The sequence below is a fragment of the Thyridium curvatum genome (genome assembly GCF_004353045.1).
Source record: "Thyridium curvatum strain D216 chromosome Unknown NODE_13_length_580902_cov_83.771903, whole genome shotgun sequence".
In the NCBI taxonomy this organism is placed as follows: Eukaryota; Fungi; Ascomycota; class Sordariomycetes; order Thyridiales; family Thyridiaceae; genus Thyridium; species Thyridium curvatum.
Window position 1 is genome coordinate 224,965 of NW_022156768.1, and position 20,518 is coordinate 245,482.

Consider the following 20,518-nt stretch of genomic DNA (forward strand, 5'->3'; position numbering starts at 1 on the left):
ATTTTGATACACACGATTGGAACACAAACGATTCCATCGACGACACCAGGCAACAAGAGAAAGAGCATACATCTCAGGATATCGGCGTTCAGTGGCGTTTCTTATTTGATGCGCGAGGCTATTTCACAGTCTCGCCATTTTGCTTTTATTTCTCTCTTCGCTTCGAGTACCCCCTCAGAGACCAGCTTCTCTATATACGGACAGCTGGCGATGACTGCGACGAATTGGAATGTCGGGCTGGTGTGGGAGCGCAACGGATGCGCCGGGACAGTGCCTGCGAGACAGGCATGTGGGAATTGAGAATACGGAAAGGAGTTCGAGCTCCTTGGAAAGAACGGAGACAGGCTGGCTCGCACCCGTGTCGGGGCCGAGCAGCCCAGCGTCGCAACGCAGCAACAGGCCGACCTTTTCAGGTCTTGTTTGGAAGGGAGAGGGAGACAGATTTTCCTTTCTGCTCCATTCCGCCGCCCCGTCTCCTTTTGGGGGCGACAATTCTGGTCTTGCTGCCTGTGCTCTGTTGTGTCAGAGCGAGGATTGTTTTTTTTTTGATACCAAAGATAGGAGCCTCCTGTGTCCCATACATGATTGCGGACAGGACGGACTGAGCCACGAGCGAATAAAACAAAGATAACTTCATCGACTGTGCAATTACTTCTTCGGCCTTGTGACTGCTTGACTGTATGGGGAATCGCCTGTCGAGACCACTTGATCTTGGGCATATACCATATCTGCTATCCAGGCGTCACCTGAGTGTACACACACTCTCTTCGACCCTATCAGTCTGGAAACGGCTTGATCGCAGCAAAGTACTCTCGTATCAATGATAAGTCTAATATTCGAAAGCAACGCCTCTCTCTTAGAGACCTTAAGCAAAGTTGTCATGCCGGTCATTATGTGATCCCAAACCCCCCTCTTTGAAAATATGCTACCAGCAAGCAAAACCCCCCTTTCTCCCATTCTATCACCAGATTTCTTGAGATCTCGCGTATCACGGAATTTCAGAACTCGTGAACCAAACCCTCTTTCCCGTCTCTTCCTCTCGTCTAGTGGTTCCAAACTTCCCGCAATCCTGTTTAACCCCCCCTTTCCTCTCCTCTCTCACTTCCACAGCTGCTCGTCCTCGGCACATCCCCTCGCCATCTCAAACTGCTCGTCCGTAGCGCACACGAGCACCCTGTGCCGGGCGCCGGGCGCCGTGATGTCCTTGACCACCTCGCCCGCCTCGAACCTGAGGCCAGCGTTGGCCGCGCCGTCGACCCCGAAGCCGAGGCACGCGCACTGCTCCGCGACGGCGGCCCGCAGCCGGTCGCTCCGCTCGCCGATGCCGCCGGCGAAGACGAGCGCGTCGCACCGGCCCGCGAGGCTGACGTAGTAGGAGCCGACGAAGGCGCAGACGCGGTCGACGAAGAGGTCGAAGGCGAGGCGGTGCGTGGCGGGCGCGCCGGGCGCCGCGATCTCGCCGAAGTTGGTGGTGCCCGTCAGGGCCTTCCAGCCGGCCTCCTTGTTGAGGATCTCCTCGGCGCGCGAGATGTGCAGGTCCCTCGTCGACTCCGGGGAGAGCTTGCCCACGTCCGAGGCGTAGTGGAAGACGAGACTTGGTGGCGAAGAAAGAAAGAAGCGTTTGTTAGTGACTGACTGACTGACTGTTCATCGCCCGGTCTGCGCCTGGGTACAATGAAAAGGATAATATCAGAAGTCAAAAAAGAGAAAAACTCACCTCGGGTCCACGCTCCCGCTGCGCGTGGCGCCCGGCAGGCCGGCCAGCGGCGTCAGCCCCATGCTCGTGTCCCAGCTCTTGCCGGCCTTGATGGCGCAGGCGCTCGCCCCGCTGCCGAGGTGCAGCGCGATGATGTTGGTCTCGGCCGGGCTCTGGCCGAGGTGCGCCGCGACGCTGCGCGCGATGAAGGCGTAGCTGATGCCGTGGAAGCCGTACTTGCGCAGCATGTTCTTCTCGGCGACGGCCGGGTCGATCGGGTACGTGCTGATGTGGCGCGGGATGGTGGCGTGGAACTGCGAGTCGAAGTAGGCGACGTTGACGGCGGAGGGGAGCGCCTCGACGCAGCCCCGGACGATCTCGAGCGACTTGGTGTTGTGCAGCGGCGCGAGGTCGTTGAGCACCTCGAGGTGGTGGTACGTCTCGTCGCCGATGACCTTGTGCTCGGTGTAGTCGCCGCCGTGGACGATGCGGTGCGCGACGATGGCGACGTCGGCGCGCGACGACAGCTGCGCGAGCTCCGGGTCGCCGACCAGCGTGTCGAGCAGCACCGAGAAGGCGTCCTGCTGCGACCCGATCGCCGCCTCGACCCGGTGGTCCCTGTAGACGCGCCGGCCGCCGCGCGTGTAGTCGAGGGTGGGCGGCGGCGCCGTGAGGCCGCTGACCTGGGCCTCGGCGAGCTTCTCGGGCGCCGCGCCGGCCCTGTCGGCCGTGTAGACCGAGATCTTGACGGAGGAGGACCCGGCGTTGACGGAGAGGATGACCTTCATGCCTGCTTGCGGTCTACGCGGACTGTTGTTACAGCTGGGGGGGTCTTGCGGGTGTGTACGGGGGTTGGGTGATGAGTAAGCCTCTGTTGCCCGGAGTGTCTCTGAGCCAGTCCTCTCGAGGGCTGTGTGTGCACTGTATGGAGTACGGGTGGTGATGATGATGATATGATCGTGGGGTTTTGGCGGCTGTAGCTTTCGATGTAAGTGGCCCCCTCCTTTTCTTGTTGGTGTCTCACTCTCCAAAGTCTATTGAATTGCCCCAATTCGCACGAAACTGAGCTTTTATACTGATTTATGAGGCTTTTTTTCTTTTTTCTTTTCTCGAAATACTCTGCGGCCCTCTTTTCAAGGTACAAGGTTTCGGTCCGTTTCTGGGCGTTCTGGAACGCCGCTCTCTGGATCAGATGCTCGAGGCGTTTTGGTGGTCTGATATGAGCTCGTACAGTAGTGTAGTAGCTTCGTAGAGCTCCCCTCCATGACGTCGCCCCCTCCCGCCGTTTTCTCACACCCCCCCTCTGCGATAAGATAAGCCGTCTCAGCTCCAGACCAAATATTGGCCCACGAGTGATGCCTTCAGCTCTGAAGTTTAGTTTCCTGCGTAATGCAAGATCGGCTTGGGAGAACATGTTATGAGATCCTGATAGCCAAGTTTCGGTTGAGCTATTCATTTCAACACAGTCTCTCTTCAAGAGTTTGGAACATTTGGCCCCACTCTCACCAAACCCGCGGCCCGCCTCCCGTTCGGATTTCGGCGCCAGAACCCCGTGGCAGCACGATTGGCCGTCCGATGTTGCGCCGTGCTTTTTAGCTTGATGATGTCTTCCATCTCTCGTCACCAGGTAGTGGCCCATGGTGAGAAGCAAGATCCATGGTGGGTTGGTCGGTCCGGTCTTGCTGAAAATACAAGGTCAACAGGGTCCCTCCCGACTTGGTTGGAGATGTAGCTGAAGGACATAAACTCCATCTGGCATATTGAAAATCTGCACTCCCGTACTATTTCAACCCCCTGATCTTGTACCTCGACCGCCCTCTCAAAAAGTCTATCTATCATCATCAGTATCCAATATATCAAAAGGCTTCTCCTCCTCACCCCCCAAGTCAATATCATATACACACAGCACAACAAACCACAACCATCCCCTCTCGAGATCTCCCACTTACATCCTCACCCAACTCAAGCCTCATCCAGGACTCACAGTCCCAGAGTCAAAACTCCCCGCCTCGCTCCCAGACTCCTCCGTCGTACCCCCACTACTCCCGCTGCCGCTCCGCCGGCCCCCGCCGTGCATCGGCACCTCCAGCCTCGCCGCCGCCAGCCCGAGCCCCAGCCCCAACCCCGTAGCCCCAGCCTCGCCGCCGCCGCCGCTCCCCTCCGCCGCCCTCTCCCGCGCCATCTCCAGCGCCTCCCGGAGCGTATCCCCGCTGTCGTCCAGCGCCGCCAGGAACCGCGCCAGCTCGCGGCACAGCTCCCAGTCCCCCTCGCGCATGGCCCGGCTCAGCAAGCGGACGCTCTGCTCGCTCGCCGCCGAGCTCGTCGTCGTCGCCGTCGTCGTCGCCAGCTCGTCGTCAAACGTGTGCAGGATGAGCAGGTAGCCGCCCGCCGTCTTGAGGTGGCCCTTGAGCAGCGACTCCTCGAAGAGCTCCTGCGCGGGCGGCAGGTAGGCGAAGAGCGTGCGCCAGGAGCGCACCTCGGTCTTGCGCGTGCACTGCACCACGATGTCGAGGTAGCTCTTGAAGGAGGAGAGCAGCGACAGCACGCGGGGCAGGATGGCGTCCTCCGGCGCCGGCGCCGAGTCGACCTCCTCGTCCAGGACCTGGTGGAGGAGGATCTCGAGGGCGTGCGCAAAGTAGGCGAGACCCTGGTACTGCTGGGCCAGGTTCAGCGCGTCCAGCGCGCGGTTGCGCGTGAGGTAGAAGCGTAGGACCTCGGGTAGGAAGAGGTGTGTCTGTACATAGAGTTTGTTAAGTCAGTCTGACTACCGTGACTACATGTATCCCAGATGTTTGCTTACCCTGATAGCAAAGCGGAAGAAGGAGAAGCTGATGTCGCGCCTCTGCACTAGATCAGGCTCCACGCCCAGGACAATCCCCTTGCCTAGTAAAAAGGAGAGTGGGTAGTAATCTATAGGGATGGACACGGTTGGTGGTAGCTCACCGCCCGAGACTGTCTGCAGGACATCAGACACGTCCGTCCAGGCTTTGAGTTCGCCGCCGTCGAGCATCCAGAGCGAGTTCTGAAGGCCTTTGTCTTGGCCTCCCGGGGAAGCGCTTTCCAGCTGTAGAGGGCCGCTCAAGAAAGGCTGATCCCTCATGCAAGCGTAATACTCGACGCTCTGGGCAATGACGCGCATGTCGTATTTGAGCTGTCCCTCTTCGTTGACCGAAGGCCGCAGCAGGACTAACTTGCCATCGACCAGGAACAACACGGACGCTACAGCCACGTCCTGTGATGGGTCGCCGTCGGCCAGCTGGCTCTCGGGCAGGATCCAGCTCAGACCTCGCACCCTTGCAGGCGAGCGGACTATGCCGTGGAAAGCGATGTGGCCCACCTGGATCAACCGGATGGCTCCCGCGACGGGAGCGAAGATGAAGTGGTAGAGGAGATTGTCGTATGTGTAGACGAGTAGAGAGTCCTCGCCCGACGGTGTGATCATGACCACCGGCGCGGGCATCTGGTGGGTATATGCTATGTTTGAGGTGTCCAGGGCCGCTTCTCTAGAGAACAAACGCAGCTCAAAGGTTCTGTTGGCCTCGACGGCTGCGACCAGGATATTCTGGTACCAGCACATGCCGCCTCGCACCTGGAACTCGTTCTCCTGGATTTCATTACCAAAAGTCTTCCAGCGCCCGCTGTTGACGCTGTAATGCGCGAGGCCTCTCCTGCCGGCGATGGCTACATATCGGCCATCGGGGGAGATAACGGCACAGCGAATGGGCCATTGGTTCATGAGGTAGGTGGAAGGCATCCTGGTTGTGTGCCATAGGAAAGGCTCAGCCGAGATAGATGTGAGATCCGGCAAGTCGTAGCCCCGGTATATCATAACGCTCGATTCTGTCTGCAACACCGTCCGGAACAGGTTGGCCGAGCTGTAGCATCCAGTCACTGCACTGCGTGCCATCTCCAGCAGCCATATAGCCTCGTGCTGTTTCGCTACCAGCAGCATCTCGCAGGCGCCGCCTATCCAAGCAGCTTCTTTGATGCCCTTGATCCACTCTTCTTGGTTGCTGCCCGAGATGGCTTGGTCCGCATTGAAGCTATGGCTGAGCGGTTTGCCATACACACTCCACGTCGCCCAGCCGTTCTCGAACCCAGCAAAGAGGCAATAGCCGTCCGGAGAGTAGCTCATTGTGGTCAACCGGCCCGATTTGCTCTGCGAGACTGGCAGTTTATGAACATGCGACGCCGGGATGTTGCCCACGTAGTCTCTTGCTGAATATACCTGTATGCTTCCGTCGGCGAGGCTGACGGCAATGAGCGAGAACCGGGCATTGATTACTGCCCGCTCGGCGCGGTCATTTTCGCCTTCAGGCGTGTGGAAGCAGTAACCCTTGAAGAGCTTCTTGGGGTCAGTCTCCCCATTCTCGCCCGTAGGCTGGCCCTTGGGAGTCCGCTGGACGGCGTATGCCCTTCCATCGTTGGTAATCCATGCCGATAGGTTCATTGGCCTATCGTGCGTCATGGATGTGATCACTACCTTCTTGTCCAGCCAGCTCATTCGGCTCAGAAGCTCGGTGCTGGTCTGGCTGCCCGAGCTGTCGGGTGTCCACCTGATACACTGGACGGCGGCAGGCTTGTGGGTAGCGACGACCAGCTCATCGTCCAATGCCAACGCGCTCTCGATCCCTGCGTCAACCTTGATCACCATCCTGAAGCGCACGCTCACGTCGCGCACGCCAGCGCCCTCTCCAGGTCCCCACATGATCTGGTCTGGCGCCGCATGTCCAGGGTCGCCCCAGTGGTTCTGTCTTCGCCGCTGGACGTTTGTGTGGCTGCTGAAATGCGGCTTGTAGACCCGCGACTCTGCGTCGGTCGCTAGTGTGTACGTGATGAGGAAGCCCGAGCTCGTATGTACGACCAGGATGGCCGAGTCGGGGCGAAGGAGGAGGTCGACGTTGGCACCATAAGATCGGAGAGAAGCCTCGGAGCGGACCACAACCGCGAGGATCACCGTGGGCTACACGTTTCGTCAGATCGACAAGACCACTTTTTTTTTTTGCTCAGTAACAAGGCGCGGTGCTTACCTTGACTTGCCATATCGTCATAGAGGTCGAGGTGATCGTGGCGAAGAGCTGACCGGCCCTGGCTACCTTGAGCGCCAGCACCGGCTCCTTCAGGGGTATCGTGGCCGTTCGCGGGCCGGAGGGCCGCTCGTGGCCCTGAGCTTCCGTGTAGTCATCTTCCACGGGTTTTATGCCCGGCGTCAGAGGTGTGGTCGGGGTCAGGGGCGTGGCGGGAGAGGTTGAGCTCGGAGGACCCAAGCTCGACGCCGAGTCAGCAGCTAGCAACGACGGCCGTCTCTCGTGGCCAATTCCGTTCGACGACGACACAGGTGGCGGCGAGGGCTGCGGCGGCGGCAAGCCATCCGACGAGACAACGAGGCTGAAAGAGGGCGACTGGCTACTGCTGCTGGTGGCGTAGACTCGAGGAGTGCCGACCGGCCAGTACATGGCTGGCTGTTCGGAGCCGAGCGTGCGGCGGCAGCTTCATTCGTGACGGTGGGCTGCAGCGTGGCGCTCAGATGGATTTCATGGGCAGCGCCTATGGTCTACGCAAGTGCGGTATTCGGTATGAGGCCCCAAGGTCCCCTTACTTGTCGCGTGGAGGGGGGGTTGCTTTGAAGTTGTCGTCAGTGTTGGCCGTGCTTGAGGCGCGAGCTGGAGCCTCAATGCCAGCAATTGGAGCTGGTCAAAGACGGTAATTCAGCCGCAATAGCCACTAAAAGCAGCCTATGATGGGTGTCGTGGAGCACCCGAGACCCCAAGCTTCAGGGAGCTGGACCCAGCGCCACTACTCCGTACAGTGGGGAGGCTCGAGGGAGGGAAGGAAATAGTGGGGCGGTCCTCGAAATCGCACCTTTGATAGCATCCTTTGAGCTCACTCTGAGTGCACCTCCGTCCTTTCAAAGCCTCACACTTCTTTTGCCATCCCGAGCACTCGCAGCATTCGATATTATCAATACTGCCTAGGCGCATCCTGCAAATTTGGAAGATTCATCGTCATTGGGGTGCAAAGTCATCCAAACACTCTCTGTGCTCACTCGCCCTTCTGATGCTCTTTGCTTCTGTTCACCTTCACGCGACGAGTTGAAAGACTGAGCAACTTCAACTTGTTCTCACTAATGCTAACAATATAGCTACGAGCAACCTTGTTCTCACCAAATGGCACCTCTCCTCAGAGCTCGGCAGAGCCTCTCTAAGGAGAGGCTTCCTAGCTATTTTGCCTCTCTGAAGAGCCAGCCGTATCATGACCCAAATCTATCTACGAGACCTAGCGCGTCTGGGTCTGTTACCGGGTGAGTTCTGCTGGTTTCATTCCCTCTCATCTTTCTCCATGGATTTTGTCTTTGCTAATTGCTGACACCTCATGACAGTATCAGGTCTATTGCATGGAACCCTCTAGGCAGCCTTGTCGCAACTGGCTCCGCCGACAGGATTCTTCGAGTCTGTGAGTTGTCACTTCTGTAGAGTCGCAATGTACCAGTCTGGTCAGACAAATCTGATGCCTAGCTGCGTAGGGAACCCAGAGAAGCCGAATGTGCGTTTCTCAACAGAACTCAAGGGACACCAGGCGCCCATTGAGCAGGTTGCATTCAACCCCGTCAAGGATGCCGAGCTATGCAGCGTCAGCAACGATGGGGTGGTCAAGTTCTGGGATGTCCGCACCAAAGCCTGCATCAACGAGGTCAAGGGTCTTGGCGAGGCTTTCACCCTCGCCTGGGCGCCTGATGGGCAAAGTCTTGTCGTTGGCAATAAGGTCGGCATGGCTCTTTTCCCATGGCTTTCACTTCGAGACTGACAAAAGTCCGCAGAATAACAACGTGTTTGTGCTTTCGCCCACTCAGTCCACGCCTCTCTCCTCCCACCAGCAGTCGGTAGAGACAAATCAGATCGCTTTCTGCTGGAGCGGTGAAAAGGTTTTCGTCGCGACGGGCGATGGCAAGGTTCGGGTCCTCTCGTACCCTGACTTTGAGCCTGTCCTTCGAGTTCCCTACACCACTGAGGAAGGAGAGTCAGAAGAGTTCACGCTCAACGGGCACACGTCAACATGTCATTCTGTGGCGGTGAACCCGACGGGCCGGTACGTCGCGTCCGGAGGCGCCGATTCAGTCATTGCCTTGTGGGACACAACGGATTGGATCTGCCAGCGAACCATTACCAGCCTGGTTGGACCAGTCAAGAGCATCAGTAAGTCATGGTCCACTTGCTCTAGTCCAGAGTGTCATTGCATTTCAGCTGACCGTCCTCTTGCAGGCTTCACTTTCGACGGCAGTTATGTCGTTGGTGGTATTGCTGAGGGTAAGTATTTTGCCAACCCCCAGGTGGAGAAGCTTGTACATGGAAGGCTAACCAAGATCTCCAGAATCGGGGTTGGAGATCAGCCATACGGAGAGCGGCGAGCATGTTCACAGCCTTAAGACGGCCGGGGTTTGTCCGGTCGTTGCCTGGGCGCCGACCAGATATTGCTTGGCGTACAGCGATGCGGGCTCATTGCGCATTATTGGCGTTGATACGGATAGGAAATGATACCATCTCCAGGAGTTCATGGTGTTCTTGGCTTGGAATTCAGGGGTATAAGGGGCGGGAAGGATAGTTGTATCTGCATGGAGCCTGCATAGGGCTGTGGGCAACGTATGACCGTAGTGTCAGCTTGTTGTTCTAATTGGGGAATAGTATCGGTTCTCTTGACGAGTATTGCAGGTTTGAGGGTCAACTTCTTGAAGTATCGGCGAGGAGTCATTGGTGGTGATGCAGGATTATGTCTCTGGGGAAGGGTTGAACTAATTATACCAAGCCCGCAAGAAGACGGCAGCAGTGGTGACTTTGCGGACTATCGCTAACCGCCCATGCTTTCTTACAAGCTGCTGCTAAAATCAACTGTACAAGATGCTAAGAGAATAACGATCAGAGTGTGTACCGCTCCCCCGGTCCAGGAACGAGTGAGTCCGGAAGTCAGCACGGGTCAATGCTCAACCGAGCTCAGGTGTACCGTTTCCTTATTGGAAGCTTTCCGTTGCAAGCCGTCGTCCCAGGAAATGCTTCATGAATGAGGCTGTGCAAGAGCAGCACAAGCTACCTAGTACATTACCTAACCTGGAGAGCAGAGAGAGAGAGGGGGGGAAAGGTGTGTATGCCCGATCACCCCTCCGCACAGGAATCCCCTGCCTATTGGAGGGTATGAGATTAGCCAAGGCGCAAGCGATTGACTAGCACCAACTTCATTGTGTAGGACCTACGTTCAGCACATCATCCATCATGGCTTCAGAGTTGATTTATCAGCATAGAGATGTACAGACGTGCTAGATCTACTAAGGTGGGTTGATTGGCTGCTTCGATGCTCGACGAAGCAGCTGGAATTTAGTCAAGCTCCTGCAAGCCACGCCGTTTAATTGAGTGGGGGAGCACGGTCGTGGTCAAGGGTCCCAGGGCAATGAATGGGGGAGGGCTGCGCGTCCACGACGACATACTTTGTCGATTATGTCGAATGCATGTGTGGCAGGCGGCGAGGGCTGACATCTGTGACCCAGAATCTGTCCACATCACATCTCAGGACACGTTTTGGAAATGTTGGGCCGACCGACAGTTGGACACATGGCGGTCCGTCAGATTTAGAACATGCTGCACATCTGCAGAAAGGGGGGAGGAATTCGACTACAGCCCGCCCAGGGAGCCGGGAAACCGGTTGTCGCAGTATCTGCGTGTAGCCACCAGTGCTATTATTAATCGCCATGGCGGCAGCACAGAGCCCGCATCCATATTATCAGATGCATGGCGTGCATGGTGTCTTAAGATCGGCTGTTGGACAGCATGCCTCCCCAGGAGCTGGGCGCCGGGAGCTACCTAACTTGCATGGCGATCATTGATGCACAAAGGGGATGTTTGATAGCCATAACGATAACAGCTATCAATGTCGGACTTCAAGTACGGAGTATTCAAGAATCCCGAGCGAGGGGGATGAACGATAGGGCTTAGAACAGTGTGTTCCGCAGGGATCAGCGAGTTTGCGCTTGGAGAAAAGGTGGCATTGCCGGCTGCACACTGGGTCTTGGAAGGCCAAGATGGCCAGTCACAACAGCGCGGGTGGTTCTGTGAATTGGCCGATGCCATCCACTAAACTATACCTAAACACCCACTAGAGGAGGTGCTAGACCCTGTGGACTTGCAGTATCTCCACCTGCACCGCCTTGTTCGAGGCACGAGAGGGGAAAACAGTGTCGGGGTTCCCAATGAGGGGAGCGGATCAAGCATCCAAGACTTGATAAAAAAGGTTGAACTACTGGGAACTAGCTTGCCATCGCGGACGATGCGAGGGTCATGCGAGAGGGAGCTAAACTGCAATTGTCTCTCTCCCTCTCACCCGTTTTTGCGCGTACAATACGTTTTGGCCTTTGCTGCCTGGCCCAGTCGCAAGGAAGCAAGAAAAAGTTACATGACTCTCCGCTTTCACCTCTTCCCCGGCCACCACCAGATCTCACTCGGTCCCGGGACACCGCACCGTTGCTGTCGAGGGCTCCAGTCTCCCCCATTTTGTATTTCCCAGTGTTTGTTTGCAGAGTCCGTGTGTTCGAGTGTGCGCGTCCGTCTCTTGTCTCTTTCATCCCATCTCCCAATCCGTCCTTGGTCGCCACCCACGTCTTGAGTGAGCCTTCTCAGGCACCCGCAGCCTTCACGCTCCTGTCAACCAAAAGGCAGTGCTTACATGGCTAGCCCTCAGATTGTCTCAAAGGGCCGTCATATCGTATCTCGCAAAGCACTACGGATTGGCGGGGAGCAGATAGTACGTACTCGACACCCTCTCCTCCACCCACTCACACACCAGTGCACCACCCTCCCTCCATTTGCGCTTCGAGTGTGGCACCGCATCACTGGGATGGTACATCCAGTACCCTGGGCAGCTGAAAGCCGTTTCTATACTGGGAGATGTTGACCGTTTCGTCAGCACCCATTTCCCCTTCTCTGTTCCTGTCTCACCATCGACAAAGCCGACAATTGAATCCCCTCGAGAGGATTTTCTCGACGACTGGCCGCCCCGAGCACCTTCGGCTTTAAACTCTCGCCCTCTCTCACCGAAGGCGAAGTATCGCATAGACGACCGATTGCGCGCGCGATAGGGGACGGAAGCAGCGCAGGAAGCGGGCGCCTTGGATGCCAATATTGGCGACATCGTCCACTCCTTCGACAACCACCGAAGCCTCCTCGGACAGGCTAGTCCGACTTCCAAGATGGACACCGACTCCAACAATGAGCAGCGGCCGAATGGGGGCAGCGTACCCCATGTCACCGCCCGCGAGGGCGACAACAGCAATGTGCCCAAACCCAAGCGCCTGGCGTGCATGATCTGCAGAAAGAGGAAGCTCAAGTGCGACGGGATCAAGCCCAGCTGCAGCACATGTACCCGGCTCGGACACGATTGCGCATACGACGAAGTTCGGAGGAAGAGCGGCCCCAAGCGCGGCTATGTAAAGGCGCTGGAGGAGCGATTGAGTGCGTCGCCGAGTCCTGCGATCCAGCGCGATGCGCGAGGCAATGCTGGAACTGATGTGCTAACGCGATAAATATAGAGCAAGTCGAGACGTTGCTGAAGACGCAAGAGCCCGCTGCGGCACCCAAGCCGAATGCTGCCAATGGGATTGCCAACGGTGCGACTCCCGCCGAGCGGGCTATGCCCAAGGTCAACTTTCATGTGTCAGACCCATCAATCAACATCGCCAACAGTCGAGACAAGGATCGATGGCAGTTCAACTCCGAGTCTCCGCCGCAGCCCGGCTCCGTCGACGACTTCAACTTCAACAGCAGCATGCAAATGAACATGAACCCCGTCGACAGCAACTTCACCTGGGAGATCATCAACCTGGGACTGGAGGAGCCTCTTCCTCCGCAAGAGACCATTGATGAGCTGTATGTATTGCTTGCAGAATGTTCGGGCTGCAATGCCGTGTCTGACAATCTCCACTCTGCAGACACCAGATTTACTTTGAGAAAATTCACCCTTCATTACCTATGGTTCACAAATATCGGTACCTGGCTGCGATGAACCTGTAGGTGTCCCTCCTTTCCCGCATGCTGGGGGCTGGGGCTTCCATGCCTCGACTTGATCATGGAGAATCCCTTGCGATTGTCGCCCCTCAACGCCTCTCGGTCTGCTAACCTTGCGCAGTGCTCCAAACCAAAGGCCACCCGTATGCTTGCGGTATGCAATGTGGACACTGGCCTGCTCTGTGACAGAGAAATACAGCGATCTCAAAGACTTGTTCTACCAAAGATCGAGGAAATATGTCGAGTCCGACTACATCAAAGGCTTCGGCGAGCATCTTATCTCGTGTGCTCACGCCCAAACTCATGTTCTCTTGGCGAATTACGAGTTCAAGATGATGTACTTCCCTCGAGCATGGATGAGCACAGGCCAGGCGGTCCGACTATGCCAGATGTAAGGTTCTTTGTTCTTGACTGGATCGAGGTTTGTACTGACTGGAGCAGGATTGGTCTCCATCGATTGGATGGCGCCGGACTGGACGTGAAGCAGTGCCTTCCCCCGCCCAAGGACTGGACTGAGAGGGAAGAGAGGCGACGGACCTTCTGGATGGCGTTTGCTGAAGATCGCTACGCGAGCATCGGCACCGGCTGGCCCATGACTATTGACGAAAGAGACATCATGACCAACCTGCCATCCTCTGAGACCGCCTTCGAGCTGAGCCGGCCCGAGAACACGCCTTCACTGGCAGAAGCCATGACGCCGTTTGGAGCTGGCAAGATATCACCGTTTGGCGGCATCATCCTGATGGCATCCCTGTTCGGCCGCAACCTGATCCATCTGCACCGACCAGACAACGACGATAAGGACCATGACCTCAACGGCGAGTTCTGGAAGCGGCACCGCAACATGGACAATATCCTCTTGAACACGGCGCTATGCCTTCCGGGTCACCTCAAGCTCCCGGCGGGACTTCAGAATCCCAACATCGTCTTCACAAACATGTGCATACATACCTCCACCATTTGTCTGCACCAGGCCGCCATTTTTAAAGCCGACAAGCACAACCTTCCTGGTACCGTAAGCTCGGAGAGTAAAGTTCGCTGCATCACTGCGGCGAATGAGATTGCCAGCATCATGAGAATGGTCTCGCACACGGATCTATCAACGGTATGCCACAGCAAGATTCTCCTTTTACACTGCAATCAGATACAGGATTGCTGATCAACTCATCTAGATGAACCCCTTCGTTTCATTCTGCCTCTATGTAGCTGCTCGAGTGTTTGTGCAATACCTGAAGAGTAGGCCAGACGACACGCAGACCGGCGATTCACTCCGCTTCCTATTGGCAGCCATGAACGCCCTGAAGAGGAAGAATCCTCTTACTGAATCCTTTCTCGTCCAACTTGACGTTGACCTTGAAGCCCTCGGTCAACGGATTCCAAAGCTACGAACCGCCTTCCCACGAAGCGCGGATAGTGTACGTTGCCCTCGCCTCTCTGTCGTTTCACCAACTCTAACTCGCAATATCGCGAAACAGCCTATTACTGTAGAAGATCGCACCACCAATGTACGCCCGGGCGCACCCTGTGACGGGCAGACTGCGAGCCAGTCCAGGAACGGCATCATGGCCTATCGAGACGAATGCGACTTCCTGAAGTTGAACGGTCAAGACAGCAACCCAGTGAATGCACCCGACCTCGTCCCCCCAGAGCCTAGCCACGCTCGCCCATCCGTTTCAGCATCAGACGGCATGGGATCAGGCTGGATCAGCGACCAAGGGATCCCAACCAGAGACCGAAGCACCGGCCACAGCCCCTCGGTGTTTACCCTGCCCAATCTTGTCTACAGCGGCGTCAACCCGATGGTGAGCACAAGCAGCGGCAATTCGATGTCCGGATTCGGCCACAGCGACAGCGGCGACGGGAACGACAACTCGACCTCGCCCGACGGCCAGTCGAACCGGCCGACGCCCAACTCGAGCTGCGCGTCGGACCAGCGGCAGCAGCAGCAGAACGGCCTGGCGCCGAGCCGGATGAACACGGGCTCGAGCCGCAACTCGTTCGACACGAGCCCCGTGTCGCCCGCGAACCAGCAGCAGCAGATGACGCAGGCCGAGATGGAGCGCAACGTGGCCGCCTACTTTAGCGACTCGGTCAACGGCTTCTCCATGTCGGGCACGGGCCTGACCCCCATGATGACGGCGGACACGCCCGGCGGCGGCGGCGGCGGCGGCGGACCGGTAGGGACCGGCGCGACCGACTTCTCGATGCCGCCCGGCGGCTGGGAGATACCCGGGCAGACGGGCATGACGCCCGTTTCGGAGGGCGTGCTCAGGACGATCATGAACATGGGGCCCATGGAGACGATGGATCTCGGTTGGGATACCAACCCATGATCGTGATTTGCAGTGATTTGCAGTGATCGCCCTGTTTCTTTTGCTCATATCTTGATGAACGAATTCTTTTTTTTCTCTCCTTGTTGGGCAGGGTTACGTGACGACGACCCGGGTTGGTTTGTTGGTTCTGGGCGGTGTACGCTGATGATTCCCCCTCTACTCATGAATCCGTTTTTCTTCGCAACCGCGACACACGGTGATTTTTTTTTTTTTGGATACAATCTCTCACCAAGAAAGACATTTATTTGGCTTCCTGGCGTTTTGGTTTTGTTGGGCTGGACGGTCTCTGTGTTTTCCTTTTTTTTGGAAAGGGCGAATACATCCCCTGGTTGTTGGAAAGCCTGGGCAACGGCACATTTTGGGTCTCGTCTGCGTCTAGGGAGACGGGTTATCGACATGAAGCAAAGGGAAGGACTGAATTCAGTCCCCTCCCGACTGATCCAGACTCTGGATGGGAACTCTTATGATTTCGGGGAGGGGTTACTTGGGTTCTTTTATGGTGGCCAAGATATGGCAGGGTGTCGATGAGAGAGAGACCATCTCCCAACTCTTTTCTACTTTTTCTTCCTATTTTAGGCCACGCATGGGGACTGGGAAGATAAGGCCCCCTATCTTGTACAATTTTTTTTCTTTTCTATATATACGAACATCGTATCGGACCTACCAAGGGTGACTGACGATTGGGACAGTGATCATTCGTCACTTACACATACATATATATATACATAGGCAGCTAGGGACGGGCGATTAGCATGCCTCGCGTGTGGCGCGCAAATGACAATCCTCTACTCATGCAATATTGCAAGAAAAACAAGCAACAACTACGAAGCTTTGTTCGGGCTTCTTTTTTCCCATGTTATTAGTGGTTTTTTTCTCTTTTCGTTCACAAGCTCACAACAGCCCGAGCCGTCATACCGCCCCCGAGCGAAGTCTCACACCTAGCACACGAAGAATTTTGCCATGGTCACACAGGGAAGCAAAACACGACAACGCCCACGCCCACAATTGAGAGACAAAAACCCCGTGCGGCCGTGCGGGCGGGGGGGAGAGGAAGTATGTGGCTGGAACCGGTGAGACCTCCAGGCGTACTCCGTAGCTAACACGCTTTCATCCTCCTTGACGAAGCCATGTGGGAGACGGGGAGAGCTGAGCATCGAAGATGGATGGATGGATGGGATGTAACGATGTCTGTATGTGTTGTGTGCCCCCTGAATGGGGCGAAACGGGAACCTGCCAAAGGAGGCAAAACACCAGAACTTCCTCTCAGCCCCCCCGCCTCCTTTTTATTTTGTGTGTGCGGGCGCGCCTTGTGTTTGGCTTCCGGTCCCGACAGAATGGTAACGGGAGGGGGGGACCACTCTTGGAGAGAGCGAGTTGAATGGAATAGAAGTTACAGCTGAGCTTTTTTTCGGCAGAGTCCCGGGCAACGGCAAAGCCCTGAGAGAGGGAGAAAAAAAAAAAGCCACCGACCTCATCGGGCTCCGCTTCCCCGCACGCTCATCCGTCGTGTCGGGACCGACCGGTCTCTTCTTTTTGTGTGTTGGCTATTTTTAAAACTCTTCTTGATTTCATGCAGGGCCTGAGATGTCAGAAAGAGTGATGTAGGGAACCGTTTTTTTTAGTGTTTGTGCTATTCAATGGGTTTCAAAAACACCTCGAGCCGGTCGGTCGATGGCTGGGTTACATGGAACAACCAACAAAACAAGGTACTCAACAGCTCGGAACTCAGCCATGCCATAGCCTCTCGAGTAGCAGTGTAATTGACATACGACATGTAGCAAAAAGCCGAACTCCCATACACAAGTATCGTCCCTTCAACACAAGTCCTCCGAAACATCATGGCATGCTATGAGTAAGCAAACTGTATTCCAGTTCTCATGAGACAAAGGTATATCACTAAGACGAAGGTCAAGCCTTCTAGCAGCATCAAGGTCTTCTCTCCTCATTGGAGTGAATAGTGTTGAGACTGCAAATGCATTGAAACAGCGGATATCTGCAGCTTCTGAACCGGTACCAATGTTGACACGACACTATCAGTCAAGTATTTCGTTCCATGTCCCGTGGCGCAAAGCTGGCTCCCACGCGGGCATCAGAGGCAATGGTCCCGCTTGCGCACATAGCCCATCCCCGTTGCATATATCGAAAGCGGTCATTATAGGGGAATAATGGGCCGTACTGTCGGCCTTTGAAGCTGCCGATGAGACAACAGATTTCACCGGATATCGGTCAAGAAGTCCCCAGACTCCCTATTGCCTTTCTCACACGTTGCCACGCTATTCGAGACAACAGGAATTCGCAAACACCCCTTCTCGTCGATAGAGGAAGCGAATCGTCAGAAACCAATGTGTGTTGAGGACACGTAAGTTACCGCCGTGGCAAGCTGGCGCGAGCCACCTGCTGTGGAGAGGAGTGGCTCTATCAAGCAACTGGTGGAATGAGGCAAATAAGTCATGATGACGAAAAGAAAAGAACTGCTCAACATTCTCGTACCCGAGACAATATTGAAAGAAGAAAAGTAGCATTCGCGAGAGTACCGAGTGGACGACTTGTCCTCAGCTCCCGCTAACATGTCCTCAACCCAATAACACCAACTGCCGATAGTGCGTCTCAGCGCGGTGGCCTACGATCCACAAGTCCACACACTTGAGGACCGGTCTGCTCTCGTCTCTCGTCTCGGCCTCGTCTCGGTCTGCGCGGTGAAGGGAAGGCATGTGATGATCGGCAAAGGTGTGAGAGGGTCTACTACCACTTACTCATGCTCCTGTTGGCCGCCACAATCCGGCTCACTAAGCCGCAGAGGTATTGAAGCACACAACACGTAACCCGCACAGCTGCAAGACATTGCCGTTGAGCACCGGGAGGATACCGGGAAAAAAAGAAAGGGTTGAGCAGATCAAACTCTTTTGAATATAACGAAGCACAGCTGACTTCAGCCTCGAGTTCCTATCATTGCCCCTTTGGGCTGATAGCTGAGACTCTGGGGAAACTACGCGGGCCAGAGAAGCTGACAACGTCAGCCGGGTTTGATTCCGACCAGCAGTGATTGGCTCGCTCTCCGCTCACGTCGACAGCAGCCGTAGTGGCCAGCTGAACCGCTTGGCGCTCTGCCCACTGGGGCAGGTGAACTGGCGACTTGGCTCCATCGGCTTCCGGCACCGGGACGCGAGCCCAGAGCAACACATGCCTGTAATCTAGACCTCACAGCCGCCCCTTCGCAATTTGCGGACTGTACAGGCCAAAGTGATCGCCCGCAGTAGCTTCGCCGACTGGACCTCAGCTGCGGCGACCTTACCTGGATGTGGACCAGACAAGGCGCATGTGCTAAACAGTTGTTCGTCGAGGATGCGGGCTTTCCTATTTCGCCCGCCTCGCTCGTTTGACGATAAAGAGAGGCGACGTGATGGATAGGAGGAATCACCTGATAGCCTCAACGGCCATCGACTGAGAGAGACACAGCCCGGGTACAGCAGCGGCGTTGGTGGCGCTGGGGGGCGTTTTGCCTAGGAACGAAAGGGCAGCTCGGGGAGAGTGACGGACGCGCGAATGCCACCGGGAGGGCACCCGTCCCGGTCGGGGTGGGCATCGAGATCCCGCTCTTTGCAACTGCTGGCCTCCTAGGGTTGCCCTACGGATGGGCCAAACTGCTCGATGGAGCAGACCAAGACAGGTAACGTGGTAAAGAAGGCAGGGGAGGATGCGCGCCAGTGAGAACCGTCGGCGGGGCCTCGGCGAGACATCCCTCAAGAAAGGCCGTGCTGAAGAGCTGGGCGGCCCTGTTGAATGAGTGTTTGAGCTGTTTTTCATTTATTAAACTCGTTTGAAGGTGTGGGTGTCGTCGTCACGATGGCCACCCCTGTTCAGATTGTGACCAGTTGCAGGACGTAGCTGGAGCTGAGGAAGGCATGGGCCCCCTAGAGGGCATCGAAGTCAGTGAGCGAGAGCAGCGGTGTCTGGTGGGGAGCGGCTCAGCCAGCCAACCATCTTGCAGGCAAAGCGGTACCGCTTCGTGCCGTGCAGCAAGGACGACTCATCCTCGAGAGAGGGAGGTAATTCCCATGCCATTCCCAGGCCGCCGACAGCAATATCGCGCTGTAGTTAAGGGCAGGCTACCTGGGTCTGGGTAATTCTTGGTTTTTGCAATGCCTTCATGCTTTGTCCTATCTCGTGCATAGGCCGCTCTCCCCCCCCCTTCCCGCACATAAATTGAGCCCCCGCCTGAAAACGTTCGATGATCGCTGGCGAGGATACCCAATTCAGCACGCAGCAAATGGCGACCGCCCCTGGAGCCGGTCCTGTGCTAAGGCCGTTCCTGGTCGGGGTGCATTGGGTCGGCTCGGTTGGCGCTGGTGGCGGTTCTGGAACGCGACGGACGCGTTCCACGCCCACGAGAGAGGGGACCTCCTGCCGGGGCCTGAGGAGCGCTAGAGTAACAAGAGGGAATTTGTCGGAAGATCCTAGCCAGCCTACTTGTACTTGTGGTACTGCGGGCTACGGTAATCGCTAGCCTCTCCACTCAAAGGGGGGGCCGTTTTTTGACACTTGGGATGTGCGCGACGACCACGGGCGGCGGGCGATCCCTGCAGCCTTTTAACGGCGTTTGGCGTTCGCTGGGCTTGTTGGCTTCGCAAGCTTGCCTTGAATTCGTCGGGACTGGAGGTCGACTTTCCCGACCGCCTAAGATGAATGCACCACCGCCAAAAGGGCGACATTGCTGCGAATCTTCGCCTCTTTTTGTCATCTACCTTCTGAGGTTGGACCTGTGCCAAAATTGTGCTTCTCAATTCGCTTTGGCCCCTAGAGCAACGGTGCACCACGGCCTTGGTGCATAATATTTGCACTGGAGCAGATGCTGGACGGACGGGAGCAAGGGTCGAGGGCGCCGAATGAAGAGCCCACGGTGAGGTGTCGTGGCAGGTCTTAGTGATCTGAGGAGCTAGCGCCCAAGGCACGGCATCGTCCGCAGGCGTCCAAACAGGAAAAAAGAGGTTGGTCGACAAAGCAAGTACGAAGACGACCGCAAGGTAGGTATTGTGCTAAGCTGGGCAAATGGCAAGCTAGCTCTCGGCATCGCAGGGCGACCTCGGAGGTGTGGTAAAGTTTATGTGGCTGCGCTTGGACAGCTGCAACAAAGCAGCTGAGGGTCAGCCCGTGGCCGTTGATCTGTACTTGTGTGCGGAGCAGTTCGCGCGTTGATATGCTGGGCGTACAAACGCCAGATGCCAAGATGATCTACATAGACCGCTTATGGTGGACGTCGCTTTTTGCAGGTTGTTGTTTCGCTCGGATGATGAGAAGGCAGAAGAAAAGATGACGGTCTATGAGCAGCACGACGGCGGGAGATACCGCTTTGGAGGTTGATGCAATTCTGGTTGAGGTCGGATGCGGGAGTGTGTGGGGGAGGAGAGGAGAGGAGAGAGGGAGCAAGACAAGAGCAAGAGCGATGCACC

General features: G+C 56.4%; 3 protein-coding genes across 3 annotated transcripts; 2 read left to right on the forward strand and 1 right to left on the reverse strand.

Annotated features, from left to right (window-relative positions):
* Positions 1 to 1,098: 1,098 nt before the first annotated feature.
* E0L32_003087 (uncharacterized protein) lies at positions 1,099 to 7,152 on the reverse strand (the record flags this gene model as incomplete). The annotated part of the gene is made up of 6 exons (XM_031137348.1): positions 1,099 to 1,594; positions 1,645 to 1,665; positions 1,718 to 2,670; positions 3,681 to 4,430; positions 4,497 to 6,659; positions 6,727 to 7,152. 6 exons carry the CDS (start codon positions 7,150 to 7,152, stop codon positions 1,099 to 1,101), a joined length of 4,809 nt encoding a protein of 1,602 aa, XP_030999155.1.
* A 711-nt stretch (positions 7,153 to 7,863) lies between these two features.
* E0L32_003088 (uncharacterized protein) lies at positions 7,864 to 9,228 on the forward strand (the record flags this gene model as incomplete). Its single annotated transcript, XM_031137349.1, has 6 exons — positions 7,864 to 7,997; positions 8,076 to 8,149; positions 8,220 to 8,458; positions 8,514 to 8,889; positions 8,956 to 9,000; positions 9,065 to 9,228. 6 exons carry the CDS (start codon positions 7,864 to 7,866, stop codon positions 9,226 to 9,228), a joined length of 1,032 nt encoding a protein of 343 aa, XP_030999156.1.
* A 2,696-nt stretch (positions 9,229 to 11,924) lies between these two features.
* On the forward strand, positions 11,925 to 15,071 carry E0L32_003089 (uncharacterized protein; the record flags this gene model as incomplete). The annotated part of the gene is made up of 5 exons (XM_031137350.1): positions 11,925 to 12,186; positions 12,264 to 12,600; positions 12,860 to 13,129; positions 13,180 to 13,843; positions 13,911 to 15,071. The coding sequence occupies 5 exons, from the start codon at positions 11,925 to 11,927 to the stop codon at positions 15,069 to 15,071; spliced, it is 2,694 nt and encodes an 897-aa protein (XP_030999157.1).
* Positions 15,072 to 20,518: the final 5,447 nt, after the last annotated feature.